Source organism: Nipponia nippon, unplaced genomic scaffold (genome assembly GCF_047370975.1).
Source record: "Nipponia nippon isolate SJK-2023a ecotype South Korea unplaced genomic scaffold, ASM4737097v1 scaffold_7, whole genome shotgun sequence".
Taxonomy (NCBI): Eukaryota; Metazoa; Chordata; class Aves; order Pelecaniformes; family Threskiornithidae; genus Nipponia; species Nipponia nippon.
This window is the reverse complement of record NW_028262391.1, coordinates 45,743,031-45,761,031: the sequence shown is the minus strand read 5'-3', so window position 1 is coordinate 45,761,031 and position 18,001 is coordinate 45,743,031. Positions and strand designations below refer to the sequence as shown.

Sequence of the window (18,001 nt, the reverse complement as noted above, 5' to 3'; positions counted from 1 at the left end):
ACAATGACAAAAGGAGATTTTTACTAATCAAAGGAAAATTTAACAGCTAATATGTGATGATTCCTGCTTATATTGTTTTCATTTTTAGCCTGTTTAGATTCTTCCTCTAGTAGAAGAGTGTTGGGGTTCTTTTAATGTTTACTACAACCGAAACTTTAAAATGGGACTCCTATGCAGTTTCTCATTAATTGACAAAAGAAAACTACAATTAGAGCAACTAATAAATTAATTGTTATTCCCCATCAACAGCCTGTATTTTGGACATGATAAAACAAAGAAACATTCCATAATGAGAGCAACCAATAAATTTACAAGGTGCAAAAAAAAGGAAGAAAAAAGGTCTTGTGCCATGATTACCGATTAGGTACTTAGAGAGAAAATTCAAATATTCAAAACAAAACAAAACCTAACAATGAGGTGAAAACAGAGAGGGACTTCTTAAGATGCAGTATGTTTCTATCAGGTAATATACTGAGGTGGTGAAGGGGTAGAGGCCCTACCAGAACCTTCAGCTCTAGGACATCATTCCTCCTACTCAGTGAAGGAAACCCAATCAAGCATAGTCCATGCACTGTCCATGAACACTTCCACTACAGGAGTTGTTTCTTGCAGAAAACCTGGAGGAATTAGATCCACCCATGCAACCAGAAGTGGTACTTTGGCAGAAATCTCTTAACATATTTTCAGAAGATAGTTGATTAAAAATCTGGAAACTTATCTCCAAATATTCTATATTCACTTAGTTATAAATACTACTATGACATACTTTTAAAGTCCTAGAATATAATTATCATGGGTGCTGTTAGCTTTCAAGGCCTTATGTTTTAAAAGCACTTAGGGAACCTTTGAAAATTAAAAGGCTATTGGATCAATGTTTCATTGGAAGACAAGTTCCAGAGAGATAGTACTGCAGATCTTACTGTTGTCCTGATAGCATTTAGTTGAGAAGTTTTGTAATCATTAAGAACAACGCCTCTCTGTCTGCTAAGCAATTAAGTTTTGAGACCCTGATTTAAAGTTTATTTTCCCCATCATGTGGCTGAAATTAAGTCATGCTGAAGATTCAATTTGTTCTTATCTCTGTTAATTTCTCTCATCCACATTCCATATTATTACTAAAATAGATTCATTTTCATGCTAATTTTCTGACCAAATTATTTTCCTCTTTTGTTTTGTTGTCATAACCTTTTATCCCTTACTTAGTCTTTTAAAGTCATGGCAGTGTTGCTCACTTTTCTTTAGTTCTATTATGAAATTAAAGAAATAAACTGGAAAAAGAGAGATAAGTATGTTACACTATCTGAGTGTGATGAAACTCCTACAGCAGGAAAATTCACAGCTGTCCAATCCATCTCCTCATCATGAGTAAGCACTGTCGTACATATGGTGCACAACACTGACCTCAGATCTTTTTCACTCAGATTGCATCTGGTTCTTAATTAGTTTGATTTATAAAATGAAACATAATTGACGCCTTGGCAACATTATGTTGCTAGCAGCACAAATAATAAATTAAGAATGAAGTGAAGTAAAAGTCTCTTTGGTCATGTATGCATAATGGCATGTTGCATATATACAGTATTATCCTGTATTTCATCACTCACATTTTATGTTGTTTTGGGCTGGGTCATGTTTACATAAATGTCCTGAAATAGCTATGTAATTGTGATTGATTCATATGATAAAAAAAGGCACTCTCTGCAAGCATGTGATGCTGTGGAAATTAGTCTTATTTTCCAGTGTGCGTATACAACTTTTGTGTAGTTGTCTGAAAGTTTGTATTTGTGAGGCTTGGAAAGAAGTTGTCGTCACAGAGCTAAACTAAAACAGGACTGAAAGGTTAAACAGCATTCGGAACAGAAGTGCTCTCAGCGAAACACTTTGCCAGCTACAAAACTATAAAAAGTACAGACGTGCTGGGGAACACAGCAGAGCTGAAGAAGAGCCTAAAGATGCCTAAAAGAGGACAGTCGGCTTACCAGATGGCCCCCTCCTTGCTGGTTCATTCATCAGGTTTGCCTGTCCAGTCGAATGAAGACTTGATGGATCACATCTGGCTTAGGGCGGAGGAGAGAGGGAATCTGTCTGGAGCCCTGCATCCTGAATACAGGAGAGGAGTGAATAAGGTTTCAGATGGACAGAATAGACAGAATGGTCAAAGCGTGGAGGAGCTTGGTAGCTGAGTTAGCCTTTGAAGAGTTGATTCTATTTTTCTGACATTCAGTTTCAGCTACAGCAGCTATGTGCACCAAGAAGGGTTCATCTCTTTAGCCTATCGAAGTTGTGAAAAGCATGTAACCATTGTAAGAAGGTGTAAATCATCCAGATAGGGACAAAAAGTATGTTTGCAGAGGAACTGCACTTAGTCTTCACCTGTTCTGTGGTTCTAATTAGAAGGGAGTCCAGAAAGAGCAGTGATCTGCATGCAAGAAGAAAGATGGGAAAGACAGCAGAAGCAGGTGTCAGTGAAGGAAGTGGCACACAAAGGATTGGAGTGGAAAATTCTGGTTTCCCATCTACATTAATGTAATCTTCACTTCAGAAAATAACATCACATCCTTCTATGCCAGAGAAGTTGTTTCAAATCACACTCAACTGATATTCAACATCAAGGAAAAACAGAACATCAGGGAATAACAGAGCATAGTCAATAGTGATGATAGTAAAGTAAGAAGAGGGAAAGGAAGCAGAAAGCTATCAGGTATGAAAGATATATACTGAGAATATTTTCACTGACATTCTCAGACTAGATGGAACTAACACTACTGTACCATGGAAAACTGTAACCTTGCTAGGACCACAAAATGGTATAGCAGAAAGGAGTTGAATATATTACTTCAATTGCAATGTGAAATCATACAATGGAAATGGAAATGCATTCAGTGCCTGGCAAGACAGAACATCTGAGCATTACTGGAATGTATTGGGGTCCCTTGGTAATATTATCATTAACTTGAAATTCTACCAGTCTCCTGGAATTTGAGAATAGTCTAAAGATCTATAGTACCAATTTCCACCTCACGTTGCTTATCACTTTATCATTAGCAGAAAGGGCTCATCTTCTTGAGTCTTTAGACACAGTCTATTACTTCACAGGATGACATTACATCTTAGGATTCTGTCAGATATGTAAATAAGAAAATTGATTACTTTTCCTACAAAGAATGATCTAACGTAGTTTCTGATCCAAAGCAGTTTCAATCAGGTCAACTGTCTAACGACTAAGGATGAAGGAACCCGAGTATAATAAATAAGGAACTGCCCTTCCTCTGTTATAAAAACAAATTATTTCAGGGACTTGACACTTACCCCCTAATGCACAACCACTCTCTCCAGGAAAAACATTTGCACTGGCTGAATTCCATTGTTTGCATATTAATCGAGTGGAAGCTAGAATCTGTCCTTTCCTTTTTCACGTCATGATATCCCTGCCTGCATGCTTCAATAGTGAACGAGGTAAGGTAGCACAGTGTTCTCTTATCACCACATACTTGGATCATAATTCTTACATGCTTTCCAGCACACAGACCAAGACATACTTGAGACATTCTTAGAAAGGGACTCAGATCCATCAGTGTAGTATTACTTGTAGATCATAAGTAGAATGTGGTAGTTCAGGCCTGTAAATCACATTTTGTTTTTTACTGAGAAAGGTAAGTATGCATCCAAAATATAATTAAGAGTTTTCTGAAATACGATTTCATGTCAGAATAGTCTAAATCCACAGAACTAAAACGTTTCATGGAGTTTAGCTACCTTAACTATCACATGATTTATTTTGATAAAACTTAGACCTTTCTACTCAGCAAAATATCAACATCTTTACGCTTTCTTGTTTTAACTTCTATAACTCGCAACTTATAAGCAAAAAAGAACTTACTGAACAAAATCTTTCAACCACACTAAAAAGGAAATATTTCAATAATTTTGTATTAACAATTTCATTATTAACTATATCATTCATAAAAAACCCAATAATCTGGGGTTGTTCCAGTACTCTCAGTTTATAAAAATGTTGAACTTTGCTATTTAAACAGCTCCAGTTTTAATGCCATGCTGAGAAAAAGATTGATAGTATGATATTTATAATACGATTTTTCACACTATGAACACTCCTGGAAAAACATGACGTGTGCCTGTGGATGGCAGATTCTGGCACAGAAGTGCCAGATTATAGGTTAGTTTGTGTTTGTTGTTTTTTTAATATATTTGAATAATTTATTTCTGACTCTGCTGCTTTCACACTGAATGCACCTTGCTATGCAAGTATTCCCTGTGATTTCTGGTGACAAAACTATGCCTATTAAGAGAGATGCTGATCAATGCTGTTTCCTAGATTATGCAGCATATTCTTTTACAATTTTAGATGCAGTCTTCTAGGCGTTATTCCATACCACTAATACTAACAGACATGGTAGAAAAATATTTACTTATAGGATGCAAGACACATCTCTGATCACATCACTTAATTTTACTTTTCAAGAAAACCACTAACAAGGATGTGATTTGGTATGTTTTAGAATTGTACTTTGGAAGTCTAATTATTGATATATAAAAGAAATGAGGATGGTAATTAAACACATTAGAAGTATATAAGCATGTGCTTTCCCTTGAGAATTGCCATTGTGAAACACCCTCTGGCGCAGATAGCAGCTGGGCCACAACGTTTCCCAAGGCTCTTGAAAAATTGCATGAAACTGCAAAAATGTATGAGGATTTACTGCTCATATCCAAGGAACCATATGGGTGCTGTTATTCTAGATGTTCATCTTACATCCATCAAGAAATCATGGGTTTAATGATGTCCTTGCTAAGGCAATTTGTACCTGAGGTCAGTGGGTTAACTTTGAAATTGGGCAAACTGGAAGGAGGGGAATGAAATAGCAGTGCCACCTCTTAGCTCTCTGAGGTATATATTTGGAAAGAAAAGTCAATCAAAACCACAGAAGGAGCTCTAGCTGGCAGCTGAGACAATGGCAGAGAGACTTATCGAGAAATGCCAAAAGAAACTGATTCAGGGAAAGAAACTCATTTTAACACATGAGAGTTACTCTTGTGGGAACAAAAGACTCACCCTCCAGGTATGCATTTGACAGATGCTGCTAAAAATATTTTCAGGAAAAAGATGTGGAAAAAAAAAAATCTAGGTTTTGTTACATTAAAAACACAGTGACACAAGTACTTTCAAAAATGAAGTAGTGCTGGTCATTTGTTTTTATTATTTGGGATATCTAAAGGAGAGGTTGCATGTAATTGTCTTCTCCGGCTATTTCCACATACTTTAGAAATATTTGTTTATTAATGGTAAAGAGGTGATGAGAAATAGCAAATATTTTTAAAATAAGATGTGCAATAGTATACAAAGGCATGCAAGCCAGTTAGTGATTGAAGTGATTATAGCAGGCTATTTCCTTTTAGGTACATGACACATTGCCTATACTTTCAAGGCAGTACAATGAAGGCATAAGTGACTTGCTAGATGGAAAGAACAAAAGAAATGGACATTTAGAATAAACATTCTTGGAGCTATTATAGGTATCATAGGTATAATAGACTAAGCATGGCTGAGAATAAATATTAAGTGCATTATAGAGAACCAACAGAAGAGTTCATCACCGAAGTACATATAATACTTCAATTTAAAAAGAAAAAAAAAAATCTTTACTATGCACTCACTAAAGTCAATTTGGCCCAAATTCATAGCTCAAATCACCAGATGGACATTGAATATTTTGGGGAGAGGGGAGACTGATTACTTGTAAGGCTATTGGACTTCTGCAGGAATACGAACGCATGCCATTAAGATGGTTCTCTTAACCCAAAGATAAGGCCTGCCCATGTTCCAAGCAACCCTGTGATTGCTTCTACTACATAAGCACTAGTAAGAGGTATGTAATATCACATTTTTACAGTAGAGATGCACTATTTCTTCTGTCAGAAGAGTTACTGCATCCAAATGCACTGTAGAACATTTGATTTGGGGTTTATTCCATTAGGAAGCAGAATTTGGCATAAGAAAAATGGGGTAGTAATGGAAACATCTTTTGGGAAAAACTTTTAAGTCTCTTTATGGCAAAGATGTATTTGCTAGTTTTTAAAAGTAAAAATTGCATTGGCAGCATATCAAAATGTTTACATCTGTGAAAACACTTTTATCACAAAATTCTGTTCTCACTTGAACACCTAAGGAAACCATTCCTAATGTTTAGGAATTAGGAATTCAATGCTGAAAACTGGTATTGCTGTGAGCGTGTTGTTTGGGATGCAGGAGACGATCCATGTACTGGCATTAGATTCTAGGTAACGCTCTGTGAAGACCACTCACCTGAAAAAAGACTGTCAACAAATGCTAATTCCATTTCCAGAGGTCTCATTTCAGTTTACTGATGCCATGACAGTACAAAATCCTTATCAGTTGTCTAAATTCCTGTCAGTTTTTTGTCATTTATTGTGATCCTACATCTTTTTGGAAGGGTTAATTACATTCAGCTAAGGAATCTACAACGCATTGCTAGAGTGTATCGACACCTGCCTAAACATCAGATACTTTCATCTGAGGTTTTAGTTTTTTTCTGGTTTGAAGTTTATCAGAAACTCTACACAAAACATTTATTTTCATTTTTCACATTTCTGTTCCTATGCAGAAACCCAGCACAAAGCCATGTGAGAACGAAGTGACCAGACAGTCAGTCTATATGAGTTTATGCAGTCAAGGATTTGTTATGTCATGGAGTCACAGGTTGAGTCACCAGGAATAACACAGAAAACATTACATGATTTTCATGTTGCATTAACTTGTTATACTTTTATGACATAATTTGATTATTTCTCTTGTGAAGGGATAAAGGTTTATGCATCTGGCAACCTAAATAATCAGTGTTCCTCGCATTACAGTTCAAGAGAGTAGGATTGCTGTACTTCAGTTTATCAATAGCTGCCCATTTAGCCAAGGCCCAAAGCCTATGAAAAACTACTTGGTAACAGACATTTGAGCTCGGAAAAGAACAGAAAGAACAGATCAGGAGATATGAAAAATAAAGATTTCTAAGAGATGATCTGAAGACATTCAGTGAGATGTATGAAGACATTTAAATTTACATTTTTACATTACTTACATCAGAAAGGCACTACAGCCTCTACAGTTTTGGGCATCTTGTCTACAGAAGAGATTGTAGATAGGCAAATTTAACAGACCAAACAAATAAAGGATACCGGTATATCATTTCAAGGAACAGATTCTGCTGTGATCACAGGATAATTTCTATAATACGTAATATAATCTTAGGAGAAGTGGGGTTTTTTTGTGGTTTCTGATGAAGATATACCGTTGTGTCACTCAGTTAAATATATTTGGCAATAACATGTAGCCGATCATAATATTTGTACTATATTTGGGCAGCACAGTTAATTACTGAAGTATCATGTGAACTTGCCTTAGGGCAATCTGGAAAGTTTAAACAATAGAATTAGCCTGTAAGCAACAAACTAAATTAATTAATGGTTATCCTTATGTTCCATATAGCAAGAGAAAATTCCAAAATACATGCATCATATATTCTTTAGTATGAAGGACAGAAACAGAACATCACAGCTTTCTTCGTATGGGAGATGACAAACTGGATTGTTTGCATACTAGTGCCACCAGATAAGATAACACCATTACTTTGTGAAGCAGGGAAGTAATTGCCAAATGCCACAATGCTACCTAAAGCACCAAAAAGGAATCCCAAAGGGTAATGTAATTTCACAAATGCTCTTGAGGAGGGCTACTTTTGTTTATCTCTGCACTTGACAGAATTTTACAGAAAGGCAAGATATGAAAAATCATTTAAATAGAGAAAAAAAATTACTAATTCTAGCAAATAAAAGATTGAGTTTCTATGTTAGGTTTCCTGAGAAAATGCAATCCATTTATAATATCCATAATAGGATGGCATTTCTTCAGCAGCCATCAAGGCAGTCTCTGCTGCCTTGAAGAATTTGGCAGGGCCAAGAATATGGGAGGAAGATGAGGCTGAGGTCACAGCCAGGAAGATATCAAGGATTTTGCCCACCAGTATGAGGAAATGTTTTTCCGTTCCAGGCCTAAGTGGGTTGTGCACTGATCTGATCCTCAGAAACACAATTCTCCAGAAATGAGAGTAGTGTTTGTTACAGGCATTCTCTCACACTGCTTCTAATTGTCCTGGTTTTGGCTGAGATAGAGTTCATTTTCTTCCTAGTAGCTGGTACAGTGCTGTGATTTGGATTTAGTATGAGAACAATGTTGATAACACACTGATGTTTTAGTTGTTGCTAAGCAGTGCTTACACCAGTCAAGGACTTTTCAGCTTCCCATGCTCTGCCAGGTGCACAAGAAGCTGGGAGGGGGCACAGCCGGGACAGCTGACCCAGACTGGCCAAAGGGCTAGTCCATACCATATGAGGTCATGCCCAGTATAGAAACTGGGGGAGTTGGCCGGGGGGCAGCAATCACTGCTCAGAGATGGGCTGGGTGTCAGTCAGCAGGTGGGGAGCAGTTACATCACTTGTTTTTCCTGTGTTTTGTTCTTTTTGTGTTGTTTTCCTTTTCATTATTATTATTATTATTATTATTATTATTATTATTATTATTATTATTATTATTATTATTATTATTATTATTATTATTATTATTTCCATTATTAAACTGTTCTTTTCTCAACCCGTGAGTTTTCTCACTTTTACCCTTGCGATTCTCTCCCCCATCTCACCGGGATGGGGAGGATGAGCGAGCGGCAATGTGGTGCTTAGTTGCCAGCTGGGATTAAACCACGACACTTACAAACCACACCAAACTGGCTTTTGGACAGCCCAGACACTCATTAGTGCAACTAAGGAGAAATTTGACTTGTGAGTTCAGGTTTTTTTAGGAATAGTGGAGTTTCTTCAACAAGAATAATCACTCATGCTTATCTAGCAGATCTATGCAAGACAAAGTCATGGTCAAGTTCATTGCTTAAGTGGCATAACTAAATAAAGACTTACTAAAGATTTATGATGTTTAAATGACAGGAAACCTCACCTTAACCAAATCAGACCCTGATTTTGGCTTTGACATGAATACCTGCTTCCTGTGGGAAATCATGTTCTAGCATCAACCATGGACTGCATCCCTGGCTAAGCAATCTTGATAGAAAAAGATGGTATGCATAATTGGAATTTTATTCTTGGATACTGAAAGACTCAATCAGAAAAGTTTCTTCAAGTGGATTTTTAATGTTAAGAGATTTCAGTTGGTTGTTTTAAGAGGATTTACACATTTAACTGATTCAAATGCATTAAAAACTGTAAAACTGAGTGGCAATGTTGTAACAAAATTGGACTTACTTTTCTAAACCATGTTACCTAGAAAGGTTCCTCACTCCCACTCAGATCAGGAGTCATTTTGCCATTGGCTGTGACTAGGAGTAAGAATGGGTCTTAAATGGGTAACAGATTGGAAGGACAAGGCTAATTAGTGATGTGAGCTAAGTATTTAAACATGAAGAGGAATGCTTAGACCTTTTTTACCTTGTCATGCTGTGCAAAGCAAACCACCTCACATTTAGGATGGTTAATTCAATTTGTGTTACATTACTGGTGATTATGAAATGCATTTTGAAGAGATTTGTTTTATCTTCTCCTCTAAGTGCAGAAAACATAAAGAGACTTATTTCCTACATGAAAGTACAAATATAAGCAGAGACACATTTTGTGAATGCTACAAAAGAAAAACATATGTAATGTAAGGAAAAATTCAGGATATATTTAAGCAGATTTAAGAATTTAGGTTCTTATAGTATCGTTTAACAAAATGGTGCCATCATTCTTCTTGGTTGGAACAGCTAGAATAAAAAATGAAAACAGCATTTTCTCTTTCTTTGAGCATTTCATGTATTACTTTTACACTCATGCACATACACCTCACACATACATCTTCCTATTATTAATGGACTAAACAGGGATTTCCTTCATTACCATTTCAAATAAGAGAAATAAGAGACTGAATTTGACTAAAATTCCTGACAGGGTAGTGTTTTATTACAAAAAAAAGGCCAAGATGGAAAAACTTTGCTGAATATTCAAGTAAGTACAAATACATAAAGCACTACTTATAGCATTCTTGTGATCATTCCCAGCTCTTTCTCACATGACCTTGAAATATATCTGTGTGCCAAAGAAAAGGATCAGTGTAAATTTATTGCTCAACAATATTAAATGGGTCTCTTTTTCCATCACGCATGAAATTCCACTTCTATAGTACTACAAAATGACATTATGCCCTTCCAGAAGTACTCTAAAGCTTAGTGATACAAAGTGCCCTTCTGAGCTTTGCTGACCTAGCAGATTTCTCTTTCTAGTAAAAGATCCTAACTGAAATACTTTGGAACCTTTATACACACAACAAACAGGTTTAAAAGGTGTTTCCTGTGGGGGATTTAGTGGATACTTAATTTCATGCTCCCATCTATATCCAGTCAACATAGGATCAACATTTATTCATCAACATAGTTTCAAATTTTCATCTTACAGCATACCTCTGGAATTTCAAATTAATAGAAATGAAACAGGCAGTAAATCCATCCTTTCATTTTATTTAAGCCAGTGAGCTGTCTTCTGGATCTAAATTCAGTATTCATTTTACTTTCTTCTTATCTACTGTAAAGATACTGGAAATAGCTTAAGAGATAGAACGAAGGTACCATTAAACAGATTATCTATATTGTAATTGCCCAAGGGACAAACTGGTAAAGTAACTGGAAGTCAACAAAGCAATTCAAAACTAAGTTGTTCAGATACACATTATATGTTTTATATTTACCTTCATTTTTCTTGATGGTGAAATTTGGATTGTTGACCATTTCAGGAAGAAGACTGTACAGGAAATAATGCCCATTTTTAGGATCATCTTTGTCAACGGCACTGACAATCTGAATTACCTACAACAGAAAATGCTTTCATTAAGTATTCACACTCCTGATAAACATACAGTATTGAAAAAACCATTCCATTCTACTGGACACATTCTCATTTGTCTACATGCCAGATTAAAAATGCTAATTTATAATCTTGCAAGGCTTTTACAGATCTTAGACTGAAAGTCTGGGGAACAGGGACTGTATCTGGCCCATTTAAACTGTTTCCAGAACACGGAGAGACAGGTACATAAGAGAGGCCAGTGAAAACTGCTTCTGATTTAGGCAAGTAATAAATTATTACTCAGCAATAAAGAGGAAGGAAAACTGTGTTTCAGAAACACTCATGATGCCTATGGTAGTCTTTCATTCATATAGCCACGCTTCTCACTGTACCAAAATGTATAATCTATCTTTAATCCTTTCTCCTTTCCCTCACCACCATTTTTCACTTCATTGACTAAATATATTTTTTTTAAATTAACTTTTGGTGTGAAGTTTTATACAATAAATAATCTAATCTAAAAAAAAAAAAGAAAATATCCAAGTCTGTATTTGGATTTTTTCCTACTTTTAATAAAACCTCAGTTATTCCTGTACTAGGAACATAAGTTTGTTTTAAAATATCATTATTAACAAATGATTCCCAGAATAATACAGGATTCTAAGGTTAGAAAAGGAGAGAGTGTTTGGATAGTCTGAATAACTTTGAATAATTGAATAACTTTGTATGAAGCACCTCATATGATTTATATGACCAACTACAGTATCTGCAGGGTATTTACCTCCATTTAGTTCTTTTACCTCCAACATTACTCAGAAAGATACTGCAGCTGATCATCTTCAAATCATACAGTGCTGCACAGGAATATGAAAGGAGGAAACATTATTTCAAAATAATCACGAGGTTTGAATGTTTTTTTTTTTAATATTTGGTGCAATTACTTTTGATTCCAAGTATTTTCCAGAGAAGTAGAAACAAAGACAACTATGGATCCAGATCCTGCACTCAGAGTTGAATTTCTGTGGTAGTTAGCTCATGCTAGATGAGGTTTATAAGAAATTTAATGAGAATTATTGACCTTTCCCATGTCCATTAAATTCAATAACATTTTTGTCTTATGTAGTTATTTTTGTAATGCCTAAAGCAACTGACCAATAATTTCTTGGACAATTAAATTCAAATTAGCAATCACTACAAGTTTCATTTTTAAAGAGTAGAGTAAAAAAATGGAAACAGGGTCTGATGCTATCCAAATTCATAGAATTATACTTTAAATTTTCAAAGCTTCACTAACAAAATTCTAATAACTAATATTTTATACTGGTTTTATCACAAAAGAAAGGACTATCAATCTCTATATGTTACATATACGATAATAGTCAATATCCCATTCTTTATTCTATGTTCTTCAAGAGTCAAAGAAAGAATAAAACCTTACTAGATAACCACAAGGAGCAACATCAAAACATAAATATTTGAAATTACGTATGTAAAAAGATGTTTGATCAGGTATTGATATAGGCTTACAGAATTTGTTAGACAACGTAGGAAGGAATTTGAGACAATGAATTCCTTGCCTACTGGAAAAAGTTTTAGATTGTTTAAATACCACATAAATAGTTTCTTTTTTTTGATAACTGCATCTGCCAAGGTAAAAACCTTGATTGATATGACTTCAAATACATGTATTAGAAGAGATGGACAAAAAAAGGCCTAACATAACTTTTACTTAAAGAAGTAGGTCTCCAATTTAATAGCTGCATAATGGATCCTAGAGAGCTATGCAGTGTGAAAAAATATAAACAGCTAAAAAATATACAAGCAGATGTTGTCTGTCCCACTGCAGAGATGGACACATTTATAGATGTGGAACATTTTCAGCTTTCTCTTTGCACAGGTCTAAGGTACTAAACTATCCACGTGTGCTGGGCCCAGGGCTGGAGTAGGTACTAGTAATTCTGCATCACAGGTAAGTGCAAATTAGAATGGAATCCCGAACAAGTATCTCTAGACAGATATATTTTATGATTGTTCCATTTTTCAAACACTGCTAGAATGGGAAAGCAATAGGGAAAAACGATAATGGCACAGTGACGTCTGGAAGGTCAACTGCACATAATAGGTGCAGTTTATCAGATGGCTATGCAATTTTATCTCTACTGGCTACATAACTGTTAATTCTTTCCAGCATTATGTAAGAGAGTTGACTGTAAAAATTCACTTCACCGTCTGCAGGTTTTCAATTAATATACCTGAAAGCCAGTAGCCAGGAACATTAGTAATATGGGTTTTCAGCTCACAGAAATTTTATGAAATAAGCTTAGAATATCATCTAGATTGGAAATTTTCAAGAAATAGAAACTGGGCATATTCTTTGTACTTCCCCCCCCGGAACTGTAGATACCTCTTAATGTCCTATAGAATTCTTTCTTATATTCATTTCTTTCCATCCATTCCCTTCATTGTTTACCAAATAATTCTTTCTCTGAAAATGCACTGAAAATTATATGCAAAACACAGGCTTAGTGGAACACTACATTTGTTGTGTTACATGCACACATCAAGGAATTAAGAGTTAGTGTTCCCATAGCAACCTTATTTCTTTGTGCGTTTGCATTAAAATAAGCTCTTAAAAAAAAAAAAAGGATAACATATGTACAGTGATACAATGCTGCTGTATCTTTTACTCCATAGGGGTGAGAAAAGTCCAGTAATTCTCATTACCACATTTTTATTAGTATGTTGATGAGCATACTTTATTGCTCAGTGTTGTGTGATCATGTAATGGAACACTATTGAAGTAATTCTCCAACTCTTAATTTGTGGTTCATAACATGGTAAAGAATCTTCCAGGGCCGACCTGCCTTACTTATCACTACAGATGTTTTTTCTTTCCTAGTAATACCATGCATAACAAAGGTGTTCCATATAACAAAACTGGTCAATACTAACAATAAACAAACAAGAACTGATTTTTTCACTATGTATTCATAAGCACTACAGTGAAAGTAAATAATCCTTTCGCTGTTCCATCTTGAAATTTCTGAAATTCTTCCATGTAAAATTTCAACTTTGATGTTGTATTAAAAATTCATGCATATATTTGATTCTGTACATACATTTAGTAGAAACATAGTAAATCAGCATATTTTGCTTAACAGGCACCTCTGGATTGAAATTAATAGTTAAATGATCTCCTAGGACAACTCGGCATTATAGTCTGCAGGTTTGTATTGCATTTCTACAAAGCCACATATGCCCAGAGTAATATTTATAAAAGATTACCGGTATAACCATAATGAATCATGTAGAATGATAAACAGCAAAACAGAGTTCTTATCAATGTATCATAACTGTCTATGTGCAATTTTAATATATGATACTGTTTAGAAGTCTTTCCCTGCAATGCAACTTGTTAACCTAACTTAGAATGGGTCCTTATCATTAGTAAACTTTTCCCTACGTTTGTTAAAACTGTTCTTCCAACTCTGAAAAAACTTTTGCAGTTACATTGGTGTTATGGTTATTTCTGAATTACTTTGCAGACTCATAATACTATAAGCAGTAGACTCATCACAGTACAATTTTAACTTTGTCTTTTCAGATAGAGGCAGTCCTTTACTGCTACAACCTGCATTTTGCCATTTGAATGAGCTTTGACTCTTCAGCGGGACAAAGATCTATCTGAAGACTTCTTCCATTAGAAAAAGCCAATTCTATTAGGAGAACTGAATAAAATAGAGACAAATTGTAAGAGACTGGAGGAACATTGTATATATTGTTTTATATTGCTCTAGTTTGAACACTGGCTTGAGCACTGATACATCATTGTCTGCACTACTTAAGTGAAAATTTTGTAGCTTTGTTTTGAGCAAACAGCACTTCACTGGAGAAGTCTGGGTATGGATAGGGGAACAGTGAGTGAGGCACTTTTCTTACTCAACAATACAGCTGTTCTGTTCTAGGAGTATAGGAAAATAGTTTAGCTGGGCTGGAGAACAATCAACTGTACAGATATAGCCAGCAAAACCATGAATGTTGTGGCTTTAGTAAGTGGAATTATGCAAAAAAAGGAAAAATAGAGAAGGCCATGAGCTGGTTTATGGTTAGCTTAGAGGTACTGTAAGAGTACGTTCAATTCCCTCCCCCGCCCCCCATAAACTGACAAAAAACATTTCTGGCATCTTTCTGTTGTGTGTAAAAATGTGCAAGGAGCATATTAATATGTGCATGGTCAAATACATTTTCTCCTCCTCTCCCTTTCCTCTCCTACTAGCTGTAGTACCTCTACTGTTAGAGGTAGGTTAGAGCAAAGAAAATGCATCTGGCAATGTTATACATCAACAGTTTTTAACACATTCTGTCATATCACCGGCAGCTGCACTTGCCACTTGCAATTATATCAGAACCCAAAATAGAACACTTAGAAACTGAACTGGAATAGATGGTTCAATATATTCAGGGGCTGCAAATAAGGTTTCGTAAAAGGTCCCAATGTAATCTCCCTTATGGTAACTCAAATTTGATTTAAACTTACATTTAGGTTGAATTGCAAATGTAAATAGATTGCAATAACATAAACCAATTGTGCCTTTCCTCCACATGTAACATTCAAGTTCAAAGTTTGGAGAACTATCCCAATTAGGCTTTTGCTACTATGTAGAAGAGTAGTGTCTTTCTCATATTAGCTATTTCATAGCTAAGACATATTTATTTTTTTGAATTCTACATCTTAACTGATTAATATGATTTCTTACAAAAGTTGAATACGGAATAATAAGCATAAGAAAAACCAAGCAGGTAGTGTAGATACCAAAATCTTTACAGGAGAGGATAATTTTTGAATGACGACTTAAATTTCAAACCTAACCTTGGTGATTATTCTGGACTGGTTACTGTTCCAATAATGTTATTTGTTTAAAACACAGAATAAATTGCAGGATCAGTGCCACCTCATCCATGCTGGCAGCCAAATATTTAATAACCATCTGTAAAGTTCACACAAGGATTCATGCGGAAGAGTGACATCTGCCATCAGATCAAGAGTGTAAAAGGTGATGCTAAGATGAAGAATGTCATGGTTTAGTGAAAGTCTTCCATAAGTGCTTAAACGAAAGCCTCTTTTACCAGGTGACCCTTAATCATCTTATTTATTGCTTTATTCCAAAATGAAATGCGAACATTTTTCACCATCTCTTAAACCACCTGGAATTTGATAGGAATAGCTAGATAAATATATTCAGAAGACACTGTGCAACACAGCTTTCTAATTTCAGGGAAGCTTACTGAGCCCTGGATAAAGGTATACTGATTTGAATTGAATATATCCTAGAAAATGTAACTACTCAGCATCTGAAATCCACCCTGAGCTAAACAGAAATCCACTCTCAGCTACAACAACTTAAATACCAACAGTAACATAACTGTCTGCCCATAAGGGCACATTTCAATAGTCTGCTTTTCAGTGGTTAGAGAGAATTCTCATTTCTTAAATGACATATTTTTGACACCTTTTCAATAAACAAAAAGGGGTGCTAGAAGTCAAATCATCTTCTGTAACAATCCAGTCTTGGCAGAGGTAGGTTGTCATATACTACTATATAGGTTGTCACTTAATACTACTAAAAGAAAATAATTTCTAACTCTATTGTCAGGTAACCTTCTTTGGAGAACAGTGAATTTAATGCCTAACACCCACATGAGACACAGGAATAGTTGGATTAACAAGACTAGTGTCATGCTGTCAGCTGCTGTTTATTTACATAAAATGTCACAATCTAGAAATAAATTAGAAAGTTTAAAAACAGTGAATTGTTGTAACATACAGTGTTTCTCAAGCTGGACAAAAGTTAAATCTCATTTACACTGCATTACTTTCTAAAAATCTGTAAATTTTCTTGAGTCTTTATTTGTCATTTATGTGGCATATGAGATATTCTTCCCTATTTCTGTACATTTGTCCTTCAAAATGGATACCTTTTAAGAAATTGGTTACATTTTCTTTGAAAAAGGCTATACAGGTTAAATCTTGCTTCTGATATCTTGCTATGATTATTTCACCTTGCAGAGTGTTGTGTAAATTCCTTTGCCAACCCTCTTATTTCATTAAATCAAGGGACAAATAACCTGTTAAGTCTCTTTTTTTGTGTTTTTTTGTGGAGTATCATGAAAACTTAAAGGCCGCTTCTCCAACATCCTATCCCTCTTTAGGTAGTTTACATGCAGTTACAGTTTACTTGACTTTCCATCAAGTTCTGGTTTGCTTTCTTGTTTTTTCCCAATAGTTATAGAAAGGGGAGTAAGAACTAAACAGATAGAGATTATAACTGAGATATGGGTAAGGGGGAATAGTTTTATTGTTTTAAGTGTTTCTTCTAAATTATACCTGGGACCAGCTGCAATATAGTTCTATAACTGAACTGGAATTCAGGTTGGATTATACTTTTACCTATTAACACACATGAACCTATGAAGTGATCAGCTCCATCAAACAGAGTGGAAACAGTGGGAGCTTAAAGACACTCAGCATTTTTTCTGGATATTGTCTCAAGATACCTACCTTTAATTTAAAACCGACACTTCAAATAGTATGTATTTCCACATATAGAGAGATGTACCACAGAATACGATCATAGGTTTAGCTTAAATGAATGTTAAGAGTTCTTAGCGTGAATACATAGGCACATATTTTGTGAATAAAGATGAGATGACAGGGAGAAACCGCACCCCATTCTCACACACTAAAGTACACAACATAAAAACATGGAGGTACTTACTTGTCCAGGCTTCCCATTCTCACATAAAAAGGCTTCATGCTCTGACGCAAACTCAGGAGCGTTGTCATTTACATCAAGAACTTTGATAGCAACAGGCACCCGGGACACTTGACTGTGGTTCCCTAAGAAAAGAAATCAAAGCATAGAAGGTGAGCATATTTAATTTGGGACTGATACATAAATGCTTACATAGTAACCATACTCTTCCTGTCTTCTGTTCTTGCTTAATTGGGTTGTCTTATCTGTAATGGATCGCAGAGTTGGAGCATGAGATAAAGAAGGATGGCCAGTATTTTATGGTTGAA

The 18,001-nt window shown here is 35.3% G+C and overlaps 1 protein-coding gene across 5 annotated transcripts in view; it reads right to left on the bottom strand.

Moving 5' to 3' along the window:
* Positions 1-18,001, bottom strand: part of CDH8 (cadherin 8) — a 402,754-nt gene that overhangs the window by 17,347 nt on the left and 367,406 nt on the right. For all 5 annotated transcript variants that reach the window (XM_087739090.1, XM_087739089.1, XM_009465735.2 and 2 more), the window contains 2 exons: positions 17,697-17,818; positions 10,823-10,940 (listed from right to left, as the gene is read on the bottom strand). In XM_087739090.1, the coding sequence (XP_087595216.1) occupies positions 10,823-10,940; positions 17,697-17,818 (240 nt within the window). The remainder of the gene's footprint in view (positions 1-10,822; positions 10,941-17,696; positions 17,819-18,001) is intronic.